The following is a 19,271-nucleotide window of genomic DNA, read 5'->3' as shown; positions in this document are numbered from 1 at the left end:
GCACAAACACCTCGTCCACACCAAGTCTACCAATTATAGAGTGCTGCAAAGCTTCAGCTCTAGAGGAAATAGGATCTAGCTTCCTTTTATACCCATATTCTTAGTCTATCAACAAGCAGCATACTAGCTGGAAATATCACACTTATAGCTATTTGTACTAAACTTACCATTTTTAGTCTTCAAAAGAATTGAGTGCACTTTAGTCAAATAATATCAAATGGTCATTTATCCTTATGTAAATAATTGGTTTTATAAACAGCAGCAGCTGCAAACTGACTCCAAAGGGAATCTTCAAAACTCTTTCTACTTCAAAGTCAGTTTGCTAAATGGATAAATTAATATTGCCTTAAATGATTATATTACATAAATCCTAGATTTTGTTAATGGCGAAATGAAATATTGGCCTCACTAAAAATGATGAGAGTTAGGAGAGGCTGAAACATCAAGAAAGAGCTGGAAAGTGAACATCTGTTAAATGCCTTAGGCTTAAGTGGAAATATAGGATATAGGAAGAAGAAAGATGTATGAGAAGTGCTTTCTCCTTTGCCTCATTACAATCTGGGCGGGAGGAAAAACAAGACAGAAAACTGGGGAATGTTTAATCATAATGCAGGAGATAAATACCAAATGATGGTATTACATAAAATATCACATAAATTATTTATGTGATATTTATTACATAAATATTTATGTAAATATGTTACATAAATATTTATTATATTTATTACATAAAATATCACAGTTCAGGATTAATTGCTAAAGAAATACTATTATCAGTTATACAGGTTCCCAGTATATTTTTAGTAATGTATTACTTTGGAGTTATCTGTGGATTGGTTAATTTCATTTGCTTTTAATGAAGATTTCCTGGCTCAGTCCAATTTTAGAGACTCTTAAATATCCAGGAGTAGGTTTAGTCTTGGGTCTAAAATAAAAGGAAAACCTATCCTCTACACTTGGTTACTGAAAAATTAATTCCTGTTTATAGTACTTAACAATGCACCAGGTACTTTTAAGAAACATTTTATATTACTTATTTAATTTGTAAAACAAACCTGTAGGTAGGTCATTAACCTTCATTTTACATATGAGGGATCTGAGGTACAGAGAAATTAAGGGAATTGCTGAGAGTATACAGATAGAAAGTCATAGAGCCCAGATACGAACCAGTTCTGGTAAGGCTCCAGAGCCAAAAATTATTAAAGAAAATAAATGTTTAGAAAGTATATTAAAGAAAATAAATGTATAGATTTGAAAAAAATAGCATTTATGGTTAAGGGGAAAGAGCACTGGATTTTCAATAATATATTAGAAGTTTTTTTTTTTAAGATTTTATTTATCTGACAGAGAGAGATCACAAGTAGGCAGAGAGGCAGGCAGGGGGAGCGGGGAGCAGACTCCCCGCTGAGCAGAGAGCCCAATGCAGGGCTCGATCCCAGGACCCTGAGATCATGACCTGAGCCGAAAGCAGAGGCCCACCCACTGAGCCACTCAGGTGCCCCCAGAAGTATTTTTTAAATCATAAAAATTTTCATGTCGAATTTTGTACCCTTTTCCAAAAATTAAGATTTAATTCAAACACGGCTAAATCCTCTCTTATCAATATTGTCAAACACTGAAATCCAGTTTTCTTTGAGCAAGTCAAAGGCACTTTCAGAACAGAGGGAGTACTTGTAATGTTCTTGCATCTTTATCCACGGTCACTTTATTTCCAGTTAGGGTTCATCAGGGACTCCAGAGTATAAATTAGTTGAGGATTAGTAGATTCAACTTGTGTGTGAAAAGGATAGTTTTTAACATGCTTTTGGTGCTTCATTAGTTAAAACCATCCTGGAATCATGTTCTCTGGTCTTTCTGGTCTCTGTCATAGAGATAGTCAGCTATTTTTAAAGGCACAAAGTTTGTATTGCTGATTATTGTTAAAAGTATCACTTCAGGATTGGCAACCAATTGCAAAGATGTATCCTCATCCAGTTAGGGTACCAGCCTGAGTCTTAAAAATAAAACTTGTACTTGAACGTAAACCCCCAGTTAAGTGGGCCTTAAATCTTCACTTTTAGATTTGGAACCATTTTTCATGTTGGTGAAATCCAAAGAATGAAGAAGTTGATTTCCTGTTTCAAGATTGGAAAAAAACATAAGGATAGGTACACACACATACATTACTATAATAGGATACTATCATACTATACTATATATAGAAATATATTGCACTGCTTTTATTTATTATACTATTTAGGTATATTGTCATATGTGACATATCTAATAGTATAAATTATATTGGAGAGGGGAGAGGAGGTGACTGTTTCATATTTCTTTTTGAAGTTTGTCATAGCAAAGCTGAAAATTTTGGAGAGCAAGCATGACAGACTCCCAAGAATTATACAGTTTTATTTTAAGCTTTCAGTAGTGGTGGTGTTTCATTCAGCCTGTGACAGGAAAAGTGAGTAATAGATGACTCGTGTGTTTTGTCTGCTGTAGCAATACCCTTTATCAGTGAATCTGTCTAACCAGCCAGTTATATTCCTATTGTCTGAAATTAAAGACCTTGATGTTTTCTGACATTGTAGAAATTTCTGTTCAGTTAAAATATATGTTGTCAGTGAAGTGAAAATAATGATATTGCAAGAAGTTGATTGATTTTTAGCTGTATTACTGAATTCCTCCCTTCAGAAGTCAAATCTGGATCACTTAAAATTTCTTACAAAATAGCTGATACACCACTAAAGTATTAAAATTCAGTCTTAACAGTTTTTAGTGTTTAATAGGGATTTGGTCTCTAAGTTTGACTTGAGATGTGAACAGTAGTGGTAGCATATCTAGTCACTCATCTTGTGGTAGCCAGCCTTCAAGATGGCCCCCAATGACCCCACCTGCTGATATTCACACCTTTATGTAGGCCACTCCCACATTTGCCAGGGTTGGTCTGTGTCACCAATAGAATACATCAGAAGTGATGGTATGTCACTTCTGAAATTAAGTTATAATATAAAAGACACTGGGATGCCCATCTTGGTGTCAGTCTCTCTCTCTGCCTCTCCCTCCCTCTCACTCACTCCCTCATCCCTCTCTCTTCCTGTCTCCCACCCTCTCCTCTCTCTCTTTCTCTCTCCTTCTGTCATGTCACCTGCTCTGTGGGAAGCCAGCACAAGCAAGGAACCAAAGCCTATGCCAGCATCCCAGTAAGCTGGGAGATGGATGCACCAGCCCCAGTTGTGTCTTCAGATAACCGCAGCGCTGGCCAAGGGCTCCGCTTCAGCCTCATAAAACAGAGTCAGAACCACCCAGTTCAACGCTGCCCAGATTCCTGACCCTCAGAAACTGTATGAGATAAGGAAGGGTTTACTATATGAGCTGCTGTATTTGGGAGTGACTTGTTATATAGGACTAGATAACCAATACACACCTCCATGAATGTTCTTTTCATTCTTCAGTTCTTAACGTCTATTTTTGTTGTCCGTATTTATTCTGTGAAACCTGTTATCCATACAGTCCACCCGATTGAGGCATTAAGTTGGTTGAAAAATACCATATTCCTTCTCCCATTTTCCAATTCAGTGTTTGGTTATAGTAAATGCAGACTTTGAATTCACTTTCCCCATGTCTGGGCCCCATGTTTGAATGTACTTTAAAGAATTGTTTTGTGACAAGGAGCCTTTTTTAGATTATTCCACAGATTCTTTTCATTTATGTGCAAAACCACCAATTTTGTATAACTTGCAATTACTATGCAAGTGATTATGGAATTACTATGAAGTACTTCAAGAGAAAACAGACAGCTTAACAACTGTTCTCAGAGAAGTCTGAGACCTCACCAAAGAAGCTCATCTATTACTCGTAACTCAGTGATGGTTATTAATTATACAGGATAATAACAGTGTGGGTTTTAAAAAGTCATGTTTTAAAGTATTAGTTAACTATATACTCCAGCCTGAGAGACAGCTTCTCAGCAGATCTGTCAAGGTCATGAATTACACTCCCAGCTCCTGCTGTCCCATCCCACTTCCCCCTTGCTGTTCTGAAAAGAAAGCTGTAGAAATATTCAGGTTTCTGTGTTCCTTTCTGCCCTACCAAACCAATTTCAGTACTGAGAATCATTCCTTTACCATTGCTAATCAGACCAGAATGGTAATCATGAATAAAACAATGTGACAGTAAGAAAAATAGAATTTCAACTTTTCAAAGAGTCTTTTTTCCTCTTGCTTCCTTTGTCTAAGCATTTTTCTGAACTTGGATTTGCCTTTAGGACGTAAATAGCTACAGACAGTTTCTTTCATCACATCCTGGGTTGTCAATCTCGAGTTTTTATACCTGAACTTAAAGAAACAGATGTTCTTGGTGAAAGGAAAATATTGATGAGTCCCTGTTGTCTGACACTATTCCTTTTAAAAGTCTAACTCAAAACTAGCTTTTTCTGTTTTACTCCAGCCATGATTTTAAAAAACAATAAAAATAGCCAATTCAGGAATTGGTCTGTGTTTCTCTATCCTAAAATGGAATAGAGACTATTTTGAAATTTTACTGAGGATTTTCTTTTTAATTGGGAGCTGAGAAAATAGGAGTCTGTCTTGGATTCTGTCTTTCACATCCTTGCCTCTTTAATTCTCATGCTTAAACAGACATACACAGACACACACGTACACACACACTTGTAGTAAGGTCAGGAAGATGGTTATCTTAAGATGGTAACTTTTTTTTTTTTAAAGATTTTATTTATTTATTTGACGGATGTGGGGCTCGATCCCAGGACCCTGAGATCATGACCTGAGCCGAAGGCAGCGGCTTAACCCACTGAGCCACCCAGGCGCCCTTAAGATGGTAACTTAAAGGAACAAATCGATTTGGTTCTTCATAATTCCAGTATACCAACACCCCAATAATGTCATCATTTAAAATGGTTATAGAGGGGCGCATGGGTGGCTCAGTGGGTTAAAGCCTCTGCCTTTGGCTCAGGTCATGATCTCAGGGTCCTGGGATGGAGCCCTGCATCTGCTCAGCAGGGAGCCTGCTTCCTCCCTCTCTCTGCCTGCCTCTCTGCCTACTGTGATCTCTGTCTGCCAAATAAATAAGTAAAATCTTTTTTTAAAAAAATGGTTGTAGTTAGGGGCACCTTGCTGGCTCAGTCGAAGGAACTGCGACTCTTGATCTCAGAGTCATGAGTTCGAGCCCCATGTTGGGTGTAGTTAAAAAAAATAAAATCTTAAAAAATTTTTTAATCATTGTAGTTAAGCCAGAAGTAAAACCCCAGGGCTTCTAACTCTGCTTTGAACATTTGCCAATTGACACCAACGTATATTTATAGCATAAAACTAAGTGATTCCTAGGTCTTGAACTTGGACAGTCTAATGAAGGAAGCATCGTGTTTTCAGGACTGAAACATACTTCTGTGTTAAAGCCCATGTTTGCTTTATTGTCTTGAGAGGTTTTTCTGTTTTTGTTTTTGCTTTGTTTTTTAAGCATAGCCATTGAATTGTAAATTTCCCTTTCTTTTCAAATGGGTTCCTCTTTGTGGATGATGAATACTTAGCACCCCCAACCAAAAAAAAAAAAGAAGAAGAAGAAAAAGAAAACCTAGCTTTTGATGAAATACTTTTTAAAAAATTGATAAATGACAGTAGTTTTCATGACTAGATTTCATATCAAAGTGTAAATCATACAGTACTTTGCTGTGGTTTTTGAGAAAGTTTCTTCAATGCTGTATTAACACTTCATTTTTTTTTTTCATCGTAAAATGTCTCAGGAACCTTTGTAATGTCTGTGTAGTAAAGTACTCATTACTGTCACCCTGTTCGCCTGCATGTAATATATGATGTTCTTACAAAGTAGTACTTCAGGTCCTTCCTAGCAGACCTGAAAGAATAGGGAAGTCAAAGAATATCTTTCCACTCCCTTCCTGATCCTTGCATCCAGTGTGGCCCCAAGCCCTAAAGCAGACTCTAATACCAGCCTGCATTCCCTGTTCACCTTCTGTCTCATCCCTGAAGCCCACCAAGCCCTGAAAGGGACAGAAAGATGGCAGGTAGCAGCAGACTAAAAGAAGGGGTGGAATTTAGCAGCCGGTAGAAGGGATTTTGTCTGCACCTCTGGCTGTGAGTGTCCTGGTCTTCTTGACCCACCAATAACTGAGTGACGTTCTGCATGTTCAGATCACAAATAGTCGTAGAATATAATGTGAAAACACATTTAGCATTCTTTACTTATATACAACTGCCTTGTTACATCCCTAAATATGTAAACTGTAAAATTCTCATGTTTACCATATTTTAGAAATGCAAATGCCATAACAGAAGGAAAGGATAAGGTATTCCTGCTGGCAGTCACAAGCATTCATAAGCAGAGGCAGTAAGCATGGTGCTTAAGGACAAAGACATAGAGCCTGACTGCCTGGTTTTAAATCCTGGTTCTGACCACCTGTTACTTGACCACTTTGTCATAGTTTTCTCATCTGCAAGTTGAGCATGATAGCACTACCTTAGAGGCTTATAAAATTTAAGTAAGTTAGGGGCACCTGGGTGGCTCAGTAGGTTAAGTCTCTGCCTTCAGTTCAGGTCATGATCCTGGTGTCTTGGTATCGTGCCCCACATCGGGCTCTCTGCTTCGCAGGGAGCCTGTTTCCCCACCGCGCCCCCTCCGCCTGCCTCTCTGCCTACTTGTGATCTCTGTCAAATAAATAAATAAAATCTTTAAAGTAAGAAAAAAAAAAAGGTTATATCCTAAAGATATAACCACATAAAGAACCTAAAAAAAATTTTAAGTAAGTCAGTGTGACTATAAATGCTTGTAACAGTGTTGACTACATAGTTGGCTCTACATAAGACTTTGTCCTCATTGATGTTACTTTACTGGGCCCCCTTTCTGGCGTTGCTTCTACATTAAGACGGCCTGATCACCAGTCAGATTTGTAGTCGGCACATTCCATTCACACTCACACTGCCGTCTTTACCATATAACTCCTAGCAAAGCCCAGGCCACAGTAGTTTTAAAAAGCAAAATGCTCATTTTTTCCCTCTTTCCCAGGCCCAACACAGAGATACTTTCATTGAAGAACGCTACGGGAAATATAACATCAGTGATCCTTTAATGGCTCTGCAGAGAGACTTCGAGACCCTGAAGGAGAAGAACGATGGCGACAAGCAGCCGGTCTGCACAAACCCACTCTCCGTCCTGAAGGTGGTGATGAAGCAGTGTAAGAACATGCAGGAGCGCATGCTGTCGCAGCTGGCAGCCGCCGAGAGCAGGCACCGCAAAGTACGTTCTCCCACCGGACTCTGCCGCGTGGACCCGCACGGACACCTGCTGGGCAACGCCCGATCCCATTCCCACAGTACTTCAGTCAGGGGGTCTCCTAGAGCCAAGAGTCCAGGAAGAAAACGCGAGTTATGCAGAATGTTAAATTTAGGGACTATGCTAGGCATGTTATTTAAGACGGCATTCCTTCCTGATAGGATACTCCAAAACACTTGCTCTGTCCTTTCAGCTCTTGAGCATCCAAACTTTGTCAACAGACTGGGGTTTGACCAAGCTCGCAGCTGAACAGAGCGTTCCCTGTGTGCTTCCCTAAGTGACAAATAGCAAGATTAACAGGTATTTGGGGAATGCTGTACAAGAGAGAGAGAATTATCCTGATTATAAACATGCAAGCCAATGGGTTGTTTTTTATGTCTCTAGTTTTGAGATTCATTGCATTTTACTTCTCCTAAAACCATAAACAGTCCCAAGCATTGTTTATCTTAAAGCTCTTCTATCGTATTAGGAAAGTGTAAGGGGTGTGTGTGTGTGTGTGTGTGTGTGTGTGTGTGTGTGTCTGCGCGGGCACACGCGCACATGCACCTGTTTGGCTCCTCTTACAGACCCTAGTTAGGAAGGCAAACCTGTGCTTTCTTCTATCTCATCTCATTGGAATTCTAGTGCTTGTGATTTTATTCCCCGACCTGATTTACCACTCAGATTTGGCCTGTAAAAGATGCCTTGCAGGAATCTACATTTTCTAAAACTATTGGTTTAGATTTATACCAGCAAGGGAGACATCAACACATTTAGTAGGAAGCATTTTATTCTGAAAAATTGGGTCAGCAATTGCAAACTGATGAACTTTAGCTTGCTTTTATGATGTCTTGCATTAGAGAATCTGCTTAAAATGCACCTTCAGATTGCTCAGGCATAGGTCTTGCCCATCATTTTTCTCACTCTTCCCAGGGTCCAAGTGAAAGGCCAGGGTGGAGATTCTTAACCATGGATGGGCCTCAGGTGTTCCATGATCCCCCAGAAAATACACAGAATGCCAAAAGTCCATACGTTTTTATAGAATGTGAATTTTTTCCCTTTTCTGTAATTGAATTCTCAGAGTTGTCCAAGACCCAGCAAAGTTTAACCGCTGGTCTAGAATGAAGGAATCTAAAAGACATTTTTGCCCAATTTAAAATGTGTCAAGTCTGTGTTAGTTGCCTAAATTTGGGGGCCTTTTACATAATCCTCTAAGAAAGTCTTCATAGCATGGTTTGCTCGGCCTTTTAACCCCTTCCTCCATGAAGCAGCTGAGCCACCCTGAAGGGTTGGCCGGCTTTCATACCCATGAAAATTGTAGTACTGGGATAATTTGTGGCTCTCAGTGATTAGGAGAGGAATAAATTAAAAATAATTCAAAATTCTTTAATACTGTATTTCACTGTAAGATTCTTTGAGCGTTAAATGGGCGCCTGGGTGGCTCAGTGGGTTAAGCCGCTGCCTTCGGCTCAGGTCATGATCTCAGGGTCCTGGGATCGAGTCCCACATCGGGCTCTCTGCTCAGCAAGAAGCCTGCTTCCCTCTCTCTCTCTCTCTGCCTGCCTCTCTGTCTACTTATGATCTCTCTCTCTCTCTCTGTTAAATAAATAAATAAATAAATCTTTAAAAAAAAAAAAAGATTCTTTGAGCGTTAAATATTTTTAAACCAACTCCCTATCTGTAAGTGTTTTTATCAAAGTAAAACCCTGACCTTGTTACGAATCAAACAGTACCTAGAGGCTTATAATTAGGGTGCTTATTGTCCTAGTTTGCCCAAGAGAGTCCCAGTTGACGTCTGTCGCCTTGGCATAGTCATTAAGAATACCTCCTTTGACTCTCAGAAGTGCTGTGGTTTGAGCGGTAAATTACATGCTTACCCTGCTTGTTATGAAACAGAGTTCCCTCGTCCACCTCTCCCCATTCCTTCTTCTCCGTATTCAAAGACCATTTATTTTTGTAGCTAAATTCCATATTTCTAAATGGTATATTATTCCCACACATATCAATTTTTGACACCTACCTTGCTTCCTGTCATTAGAGATACGGATTTACCTTACAGCCTGCCTCCCATTCCACCCTACCACCTTCCTGAAACAAACACAGCCCCCTTCCCTCACCCTCATTCTCTCCTATTCCCAGATCCTCAGCCTGCCGCATTCTGTTTCTTTCTTTTTTTTTTTTTTTTTTAATTTATTTGAGAGAGAGACAGTGAGAGAGAGCATGAGCGAGGAGAAGGTCAGAGAGAGAAGCAGACTCCCCATGGAGCTGGGAGCCTGATGCGGGACTCGATCCCAGAACTCCAGGATCATGACCTGAGCCGAAGGCAGTCGTCCAACCAACTGAGCCACCCAGGCGTCCCTACCGCATTCTGTTTCTTCTGAGGATAAACATTTGCCTTGTTCCTGGGCAGTGGATGCCTAACATTTTATGTACGGGAATCAGGCTGAGGAGACAGATAACCTTCTAGAAAATAGAGATTTTGATTCAGTGCCCTTGTTTCCTACCCCATATCTCACCTCTCCTCTGTAGCCCCTGCCATTTCCAGGCTCCATATCTCTTTGGGGCCCTGCAGGGCAAAACAGCTTCTTCCCCCATACCAAAGTAGCCACTGCACCTCCTGCCCTCTTTAGATGTTATTAACATTTCTTGTGTGCTACAGTTTCTGTCTTTGAGGGTTTTTATCTTTTCATTCCATTTCTGTGATTTTAGAGGGCTGTCCAAAAGGAGAGAAGATGATTGACCACCATTAGCCAAAATTGTTTTTCTGTTAAATTGAAAAGTTAAGGTTTGGGGTTTTTTAGTTTAGTTTTGTTTTTTTAGAATTTTATTAAGTAATCTCTACACCCAACGTGGAGCTCAAACTCACAACCCCGAGATCAAGAGTCCCATGCTCTAATGACTCAGCCCGCCAGGCGCCCCAAGTTAGGCTTTTTTTTTTTTTAAACCAGAAGCAAGAACACCAAGATGCTTTCATTTTTCATGAATGAAAACATTTTGGGTTTCATGTCCCAAAAACTTTTCCTCTCTCCATACAAGAAGATTGTTAGTGTAGAGAAACGCTGAGAAATGGTCATTGGGAGGACAGTGCTCTGCCCTAGAGGTCTGGGCCAAGGTATCTGGGAAGCAGGGGCAGAAGCTGCTAAAAAAAGCCCTGGTCTTTCAGCATCTTGTGCAGTATTTATAGATGGGATTATATGGGAAATGTTCCTTTAAATGTGGACAGTATTAGCCTTCAAATTGGGCTTAATCCTTTGGTGCCAGGATAAGTGGATTGTGGTGACAGAGGAGTTAAAAGGCCTTCTGAAAACATCTCCACGTAGGATCCCAAGTGTTGAGGCTTTTTACGTGCAGGCTGAGCTCAAGAGTCTCTACCTGTCAGCTAACTCTACACAAAATGCGTATTACTGACTGAGCGGGGCACAGAGATTTGAGCTTGGGAGGAGGATCTCGGCGTTCAGCTCTCGGTGGTCCTGTCTTGCTGCATCCCTCCCCCGAACCCCTAGTCTGAGCAAACGGCCTGCGGTTGCTGGACCTATTAATTCTCAGAAACCTTCTCAATCCCTAGAGCTCATTAGTTGCCCTCCTCTGCTTACTTGCCATTTTGTATCTCCTCCAATAAAGCATTGATCTTACTGTTTTCTGGCACGTAGCTTGCATATCTTTCACCCTGCTAGATAATGTGATCCTGGATGGCCCTGACTAGGGTGGGTGGATTGAACTCTGGAACTATCTTAGGTGCTTAGATAGGCGCTTAGTATTTAATTGTGTTGTATTATAAGTGTGTTTTCTTGATATTTGGAATTTTTGTTTCTTTAATTCTTTTAAAGGTGATCCTGGACCTTGAGGAAGAAAGGCAGAGGCATGCGCAAGACACAGCTGAAGGAGATGACGTCACCTACATGCTGGAGAAAGAGAGAGAGCGGCTGACTCAGCAGGTAGTGATGGTGCTCACAGCACCACGTGGGAGAAGTAGCATTTCTCAAACATTGTTCTGCAGGGTGTAAATTATTGTTACTCAGAAACAAAGGGCTTTGTGGTCAAATAAATCTGGGAATTACTGGATTAAACAAAGTTAAATAGGTTTCTAATTTCTTAGACCTTTTAGTACAGAAAAGTGCATTGTGAGTCTTCAGAACAAGATCGTATTCTGAGTTTAGCAAATCTATTTTCATAGACTCTTTTTTTTTTCCATAACTCACTCACTGTGGGACTGTCATCAGGTAGAACATACTTTGGGAACACTAACTTCGAACTCACTTAGGAATCCAGAAACAGATACATCACAACCCAGCGTACAGACATACACAAACACGTGCCTGAAACAAAAATCCCGTGAAATTATATATAACCCTTACTGCCATTCATTTTCTTAAAACTTTGATCGTGACTCATGAGACTGGTTTCCTCAACCACTGAGTCTCGTTAATGAGTTTGAAAAACATTGACTAATAGGGTTCCATCAACGCTCTCTCTTGCTCAGAGTTTCTGTGCCTTAAATAGGGTGGAAATAATAATTAAAATAGACTGCATTTGTGTAAAAAGTACAGTTTATTTAAATAAATTAACATATAATTATTAGTTTCAGAGGTAGAGGTCCATGATTCATCAGTCTTACAACACCCAGTGCTCCTCACATCACATGTCCCCCCGCCCCCCGACCCCCTCCAGCAACCCTCAGTTTGTTTCGTTTGGTTAAGAGTCTCTTATGGTTTGTCTCCCTCTCTGGTTTCATCTTGTTTTACGTTTTACCTCAAAAATACAGTTTAAATGCAACTATGTGTTTGTTTTTAAGACCAGAAAGAATGATGACCAAAACTTGAAAAGTTTTATTTTCATCACTTAGGCTGGTGAGAGCCCTATATTATATACCTGAAACTCCGCATCAACTATGCTGGAGTTAAAATAAATAAGATGCATAGTTTTGTCTTCCTCAGTATTCATCCCAAAACCCTATGTGTGTGGTTTTGTGTTATCAGTCCTGACCGGTTCCGATCTTCTGACCCCACCCCCCCACCCCCGCCCCGCAGACCTAAAACACAAACGATGGTCCAGATTCCCGCCGCTATCAACATCCTAAATCACCAGAATAAGAGTAGACCCTAGTGTGTACCCCCAGGTGGCAGGCGCTCTGGTGCCTCAGAAGCACTTGAGCTGAGCACATGGCCACGAGGCCTCTGTGCGTCAGATGAGAGCCAACCGGGACGCCCCAGCTGACAATAGTTTTGTGACCGAGTTCTTTGTTGTCTTGTCCTAATCAAGCTGTCCGGCGGCCTTCTTTTCTAGTTGGAATTTGAGAAGTCCCAAGTGAAAAAGTTTGAGAAGGAGCAGAAGAAGCTGTCCAGTCAGCTGGAGGAGGAGCGCTCCCGCCATAAGCAGCTCTCATCCATGCTGGTGCTTGAGTGCAAGAAAGCCACCAGCAAGGCGGCCGAGGAGGGCCAGAAGGCGGGCGAGCTGAGCCTGAAACTGGAGAAGGAGAAGAGCCGGGTGAGTAAACTGGAGGAAGAGCTGGCGGCTGAGAGGAAGCGAGGCTTGCAGACGGAGGCCCAGGTGGAGAAGCAGCTGTCCGAGTTCGACATCGAGCGAGAGCAACTGCGAGCAAAACTGAACCGAGAAGAGAACCGCACCAGAACCCTGAAGGAAGAGATGGAGAGTTTGAAGAAGATAGTGCAGGATCTGGAGGCTTCTCACCAGCACAGCAGCCCTCCTGAGCAAGCGAAGAAGCCGGTGACCATGTCTAAAGGCACGGTGACCGAGCCTCCTGTGCTGGTGTCTGTGTTCTGCCAAACCGAAAGTCCACAGGCAGAAAGAACCCAGGGGAGCAGCGCAGCCAAGGGGACAGCCACTGGGCTACCTGGTCCCACCACTCCTACTTACGCGTATGCAAAAGCCAATGGCCATTTTGAGCCCGAGATGCAGACTGCCCGGGAGCCAGGGGCAGGCAGCAGCATAGAAAACCAAGTGCCTCCACGAGACAGATCTGTGGGGTCTCTGGGGTCGGCCCAAGAGAAAGCAGTGGAGAATGGCGGGTGTCCTGTGGGAATCGAGACTCCTGGCCCAGCACCTGGTCACCTCCCGTCCAGTGGAGGCTCACTGTCTCCCAGCAGCACGGCCTCCTCCTCCCTCACGTCCTCTCCTTGCTCCTCTCCAGTGCTAACTAAGCGCCTGCTGGGGTCGTCAGCCAGCAGCCCCGGCTACCAGTCATCCTACCAAGTAGGGATCAACCAGCGGTTCCATGCAGCCCGGCACAAATTTCAGTCTCAAGCAGATCAGGACCAACAGGCCAGTGGTGTGCAGAGCCCCCCATCCAGAGACCTGTCTCCCACCCTCATAGATAACTCTGCAGCCAAGCAGCTGGCCCGCAACACCGTCACTCAGGTGCTCTCCAGATTCACCAGCCAGCAAGGGCCCATCAAGCCTGTCTCCCCCAATAGCTCTCCCTTCGGCACAGACTATCGGAATCTGGCCAACACCGCCAGCCCAAGAGGCGACGCCAGCCATTCCCCGACTCCAGGGAAAGTGTCCAGTCCACTGAGCCCTCTGTCTCCAGGGATCAAGTCCCCCACCATCCCCAGAGCTGAGAGAGGAAACCCTCCACCCATCCCGCCCAAAAAACCTGGCCTCACCCCTTCTCCATCCACTACCACTCCACTGACCAAAACTCATTCCCAGGCCTCCTCTTTGGCCACCACAGAAGACCTAGCCGTCAGCTGCTCTTCCCCGGCTGTCGTAGCTAATGGCAAGGACGTGGAGATACTCCTGCCCACCAGCAGCTAGTCCCTCTCAGGAGTCTCCACGGCTGACATTCCACCGGATTTCGTCCAAGAGCTCAGAGTCCAACCGTTGAGTCAGATCATGTTATTTATTTTGATAGTAGCTGGAACCATCTGTAGAGTCCATTTAGTGTTTTTCGCCTTTTTGTATTATTTTTAAGTAGAAACTGAGTCCTTCAGATTTTTATGCCTCCCACCTTTGTACTAAAGTTAGAAGGGCACCTCAAAGACGTCTCAAGCTGAGCAGTCACCATCTCATTGTGATGGAGAAGGCTGAGGACCAGCTGGTGATTTACTATTTGGGGACTGAAATCACTCAACACTCACGGTGAATTATGCAGAAGTGGTTTGCGCAGATTTTTATTCCAGATGAACATGTTTCAAAAGTGCCTGAAATAAGACTGCCACATGAATGTGATTCTGCAGCGAAAACACAGAGTGGATCATTTAATTACAGAAAATGAGATCCTCCGTGAATCCTGAATGTTAAAAACCAACACTGCTTTTAATCCTCTTTTACTGTTTTTCATATAAGCTTTGTGTTCAGAAACCAGGCTGCATCAGTAGAACGGGAATTGGAAAAAGGTGGATGTGACCTCGCCACCAAGCCGAGCTTTCTAGAGCCCTTGAGAATCCCTCCTGAGCAGGAAGCAGCTGGGGTGCTGATTTTTCTCATACTTCTGAAAAATTAAGTCACTTGCAGTGTCCTGCAACAGTTCTTGAATAGAATGAAATCACCTCTCCATTCAAAAAATGTCTTCAGGCATCTACTGTTGTGTAAGGAACTTCTGATTCCGATTTCTATTACTTGAATAGGAAATGGTTACTTGTTCTGTATAAAAAAAAAAAAAAAAGGTTTGCAACAGAATGAGATCTTTATTATGTAATCAAAGAGCAATAACTTAAAATTCATTGTCTTTGTAATATTATGTCAGAATTATACAGGTTTTACCAAATTGTTACACTTACTCTTGGAGCTGCCAGCACTTGGTGTCTGTATCTGTGGAACCAAATTAACTTTTCCCTAAATGGAAGTATACATAGATCTGTATAGCTACACAGCCTTTTACGTGTCTGACATACACACACTTAAACACATAAATATTAGTGTGATTATATCTTTGGAGTTTGCAATATAGCATAAAGGCCGAGTAGAAATGCACATTAAGATTACCTAACAGAGCAACTCGATGTGCCTGGGACCCAATCAGTCAAAGGAGGAATCTTGTCCACAGGGATGGGGGGGGGACAGCGTGGGAGGGAGTTCCAGATGAAGTCAGGTCTTCAGCACCCTAAAACACCAGAGCCAAACTGACCCATAGCACAGAACTCACCTGGCCATATGAAAAGAGTGAAACAGGTCACTCGATCAAGTGCTGTAAGTCAGCTGGGGCGGGGGAAGCTGTAGCTAACGGAACTGCCCGAGCCCCCTCTGAAAGGCAAGAGCCAGCTGCTTGTTGCCATGCAACAGTGCTAGACCAGGGTTACCAGCTCCTCAAATTTTCAGAGAAACAGTCTCACTTTTAAATATCAAAACAGACTCAAACACAATTTGAAACTGCTGGTTAAACACTTCTGCAGCTGGGTTTAGCTCACAGGCTGCCAAGTTGCAACCTCTTTCATTCTAGAAACTTCTGTCATTGCCATCATTGTGAGTTTGTGAGGACAGACACCTCCCCTCTTTCCAGTGTGTAATCTAGTACAGCTGACAGTGGCCATAGAATATAATGACTATCTCCGCCCCCCAAACAGGACTGCAGCCCAGCTCGGACAAAGCGGTTATAGGACTTTGTGGCCACAGTGATGGAGAGGCCTTGGTGTCCTCGCATACTTTCTCCCTAGCCAACATCTACCCAGCAGCCCTGCTCTCCTGCTGTAATTTAAGTCTATTTCCTCTTAATCCAATATGAATTGATGGGGGACCGGCCAGTGATGGAAATCAATGTATAAATCACAATTGGTGTCTCCAGGGCTTACGGTTTGATTAAGGCCAATACATCAAAAATTAAAATGCTCCTTGTGCCCCAGAGTGTCTACCAAGTGATGAACGGGGTATCTTTTAAGCTGCCCAAAGCAATCGTGCATTAAACTTCATTCCCACGCACGGCCAAATAAAGTGATAAAACAGCTGAACTTCCTGAACAGGAGAGGGGCTACAGTCCCAGAGTGTTATTACCTCTCTTGCTTTAAATGGTAATCTTAAAAGTTGCATTGTGCTCTTCCTTTGTTTCGGCATAGATATATATAGAGAGAGAGATACTATAAGGAGGTTTATTTCTTAGGAAGTGCACTGAATAATGTATTTCTTTTACAGTGTAATATGGGGTGGGGAAATGTAAAAGAAATGTGTATTTTTGCTAGTTGCCTATCTTCTAAGATAAATAAGCACAATACTGCAATGGATACAGTAATCCAGCTAGGTCTTAGAGATTAGTATTTAAGTTTGCTGTAGATCGTGTGTGTGTGCTAAGTAAAAGTTCCATGACTCACAATTTTGGTACTAACCCACGTTGTGGACGCTAGATGACTAGTCAGCAGATGCTAATGGATGTGCCGCGCACACCACAAGCATTAACTCGTCGTTCTTGTTTGTAAAGCCAAGTGTACCATGCAGAAGTCTTCATCCATTTTTATAGCAGACTACATTAAAACAAGTTAAATCATACTGTCTGGGGAAATCTAGTCTTGTTTGTACAAAGTGAAGGATGTTGCACAACTGGGCCTGTTTTTTCGGGGAAGGAGCAGGTGGTGTGGAGGGAGCGCGTGCCTGGGGCTTTCGAAAACCAAGCGAAGTCCGTGACCCGTTCAGGTTAGACTCCAAAAGGAGCCAGGCTCTTGGTTTTCTTGAGAACCTTGGAGCTGCAAGAAGGCTTTGCGATGATCCAGCCTATAATTTTTAAGCCCTGGAGGGGTTTAAAGGGGTTCTGGACCTTCTGAGAATCTAAGACTACATCCCCCGAAAAATGGATATACTGACAGGCAGAATGTGGTTGATGGCTTCCCAAGATCCAAAGACCTTGAAGCCATCCATGATTCATGTACTCGAGCTAAAGAATGCCTGATCTTGCCCTGCCCACGCGTTTTACAAGTGACTAATGTATCCCTTATCTCCTAGTCCAGTGCTGTGGCGCTACCCTGCTGTAGGCAGACAGAAGCACCTGAAAAATCCTTTGATGTACAAAAGACCTGGAGACAGTATGGATGTTTACATATGTTAAGTTTCCACTATTTAAGGCAATTAATGATCATTTCAACAAACACTTGGGTATATCTGTTTTCCTGTAAGAGCCTCACTGTCAGCCGTGCTGCCTTGTCTTCCCAGTGAGGGTCCCTCGTGCCTGGCGTGGAGTCTCTGCGCCCAGAGTGTCCCTCCCTCCCACGGATAGTCCCGCAGGTCTCTTTGCCTCCAGACCATGTCACCGCCCTTCCTACCCTCTTGGATGTGGCCTCTTCCGGAGAATGTTCTACCAGTCTTTGGGTCGTTTTCTGGGTCATTTCTACTGCTGTGGGGGTGATCTAGGTATGTCTGTGGGCCAAAGAGCCTAGGATCCTTCTGCTCTGCCATCTTCCCGGAAGGAGCAATACTGCCTTGTCAATTAATTTATAAAGTGCTCTTCTGATGCTTGGTCCTCCCAACAGAACTTCAAATGTCTTGAAATGCTGGCTTCAAAATAGTATCTGTTCTCAAGATCATGAGTCCGAAGTAGGTAATGAGCACAGTTCCACGGGAGTCATTTTAATTTCATTGCTGTAAAACCAGATGAGGAAACTTGAGAGCACCCAGCTGCTAGGCTACCAATGGCCAGTTCATTGGTAAAAGCAGAGGAGGAGAAAGGAGACCACAGTGGTTCTCAAACTTTCCTGTAACCTGGGAACCCTTCCAAAATACGGCCTCCTGAGGACTGGGCCTACGGTCGGCTGATGCAGGTGGGTGAAGGCTCACATTTTGAAAGACAGCGCCTCACAGCCCTTACCTTGTTCTTTCTCAAGAACCTGGTCTTCGCCTCTGACCTGCGGAGATGTCTCAGACTCTTGAAGCCGGTTTGCCGGAACGTCAATGATAGACAACTGAATGGGAAAAGCACTATGGTAGCACACAGGGCTCTTGGTGGGCAGGAAAAAGTTCCTAGAAAGGAACAAATGTCTTTTCTCCTCCTTCCAAAGCATTCTTCCCCTGGGGTTCTGCAGTATCTCCCTGTGTTTGCATTATGTCTCAGCTGGCTTGTCCTAGTCTTCAGCTGTGGTCAGAGACAGCCGCACCAGAAATCCCCAAGAATGCAGTGCTGTTTCAGGGAGACTGACAGACACCCGTGTGAAGTGCTCTCTGTGAGGGCTTGGGCTGGTGGAAGGAGCTCCCAGGGCACAGCACTCTGCTAAACATTCCCTAACAACTTGTAGGGAAGACCCAGGAAAAGGCAAATAGAGAAAGGACTGTCTTGCGAAAATACTGCATTCCCCTTAAGTGTTCCCTCCTACCCTCAAAATCTCCATAAGCAAAAGAGAAAAATGAACATCAAGCTTTGAAAAGAGGCAGACAAGTCCTGGGACACTCGTGAGTGGCTTACTGCCTTGGAGGGGAATAAAAGCAGCTTCTTGTCTTCTCATAGTGTGACTGTGCTGCCGTTAGATTGGCAAGCATAGGGTGTTGTGTGGCTCTCCTTAGCGACTGGGAAGTGGAAATGGGAAATTCCTGGGAAGTGTTGCAACAAGACTGGCCTTATCCCTAGGGAGTCAGTCACCTACTTAATTTGGCAGGAGTCCAACGGACTAACTCCACATGGTAGATACTCCGGTCCCTTCAGAAATGAAGGATTTAGGGGCATGTCAGGGGCTGAGTCAATTAGGCATCTGCCTTTGGCTCAGATCATGATCTCAGGATCCTGAGATCAAGAGCCATGTTGGCAGGGGAGGGGGTGTTCCCTGCTCAGTAGGGAGTCTGCTTCTCCCTCTCTCTCTGCCCCTCCCTCTACTCATGCTCTCTCTCTCTCTCTCTCAAACAAACAAAATCTTAAGAAAACAAAAAGGTTTTATTTTGCTAGCTGCTGGAAGTGCTGACAGTAACAGCCCAAAGCTACCCACCACTTCTAGGAATTGCCTGAACTGAAAGTAATTAACTTGACCAAGATCACCTCTCCTTCAAGGGGCAGTTCATGTCCAAAGACTGATTGGTGTGCAGTATAAAGACCTGGCCCTGGGGTTCCTGGGTGGCTCAGTTGGTTAGGCATCTGCCTTCAGCTC

At 43.2% G+C, this 19,271-nt stretch overlaps 2 protein-coding genes across 3 annotated transcripts in view; one reads left to right on the top strand and one right to left on the bottom strand.

Moving 5' to 3' along the window:
- Positions 1 to 16,698, top strand: part of CTTNBP2NL (CTTNBP2 N-terminal like) — a 51,274-nt gene extending 34,576 nt beyond the window's left edge. Inside the window, exons 4-6 of the mRNA XM_047726676.1 lie at positions 7,018 to 7,248; positions 11,091 to 11,198; positions 12,547 to 16,698. Coding sequence (XP_047582632.1) covers positions 7,018 to 7,248; positions 11,091 to 11,198; positions 12,547 to 14,037 — 1,830 coding nt within the window. The 3' untranslated portion in view covers positions 14,038 to 16,698. The remainder of the gene's footprint in view (positions 1 to 7,017; positions 7,249 to 11,090; positions 11,199 to 12,546) is intronic.
- Positions 7,319 to 19,271, bottom strand: part of ST7L (suppression of tumorigenicity 7 like) — a 119,806-nt gene continuing 107,853 nt past the window's right edge. Inside the window, exon 15 of one of the 2 annotated variants that reach the window (XM_047726682.1) lies at positions 7,319 to 7,345. In XM_047726682.1, coding sequence (XP_047582638.1) covers positions 7,334 to 7,345 — 12 coding nt within the window. In that variant the 3' untranslated portion in view covers positions 7,319 to 7,333. Of the gene's footprint in view, positions 7,346 to 14,805; positions 14,866 to 19,271 lie in introns of those variants that run through there. The other variant, XM_047726684.1, reaches the window with a different exon arrangement.

This window comes from Lutra lutra, chromosome 4 (assembly GCF_902655055.1).
Source record: "Lutra lutra chromosome 4, mLutLut1.2, whole genome shotgun sequence".
In the NCBI taxonomy this organism is placed as follows: Eukaryota; Metazoa; Chordata; class Mammalia; order Carnivora; family Mustelidae; genus Lutra; species Lutra lutra.
The sequence above is the reverse complement of the archived record's forward strand: the minus strand, read 5'-3'. Positions and strand labels throughout refer to the sequence as shown.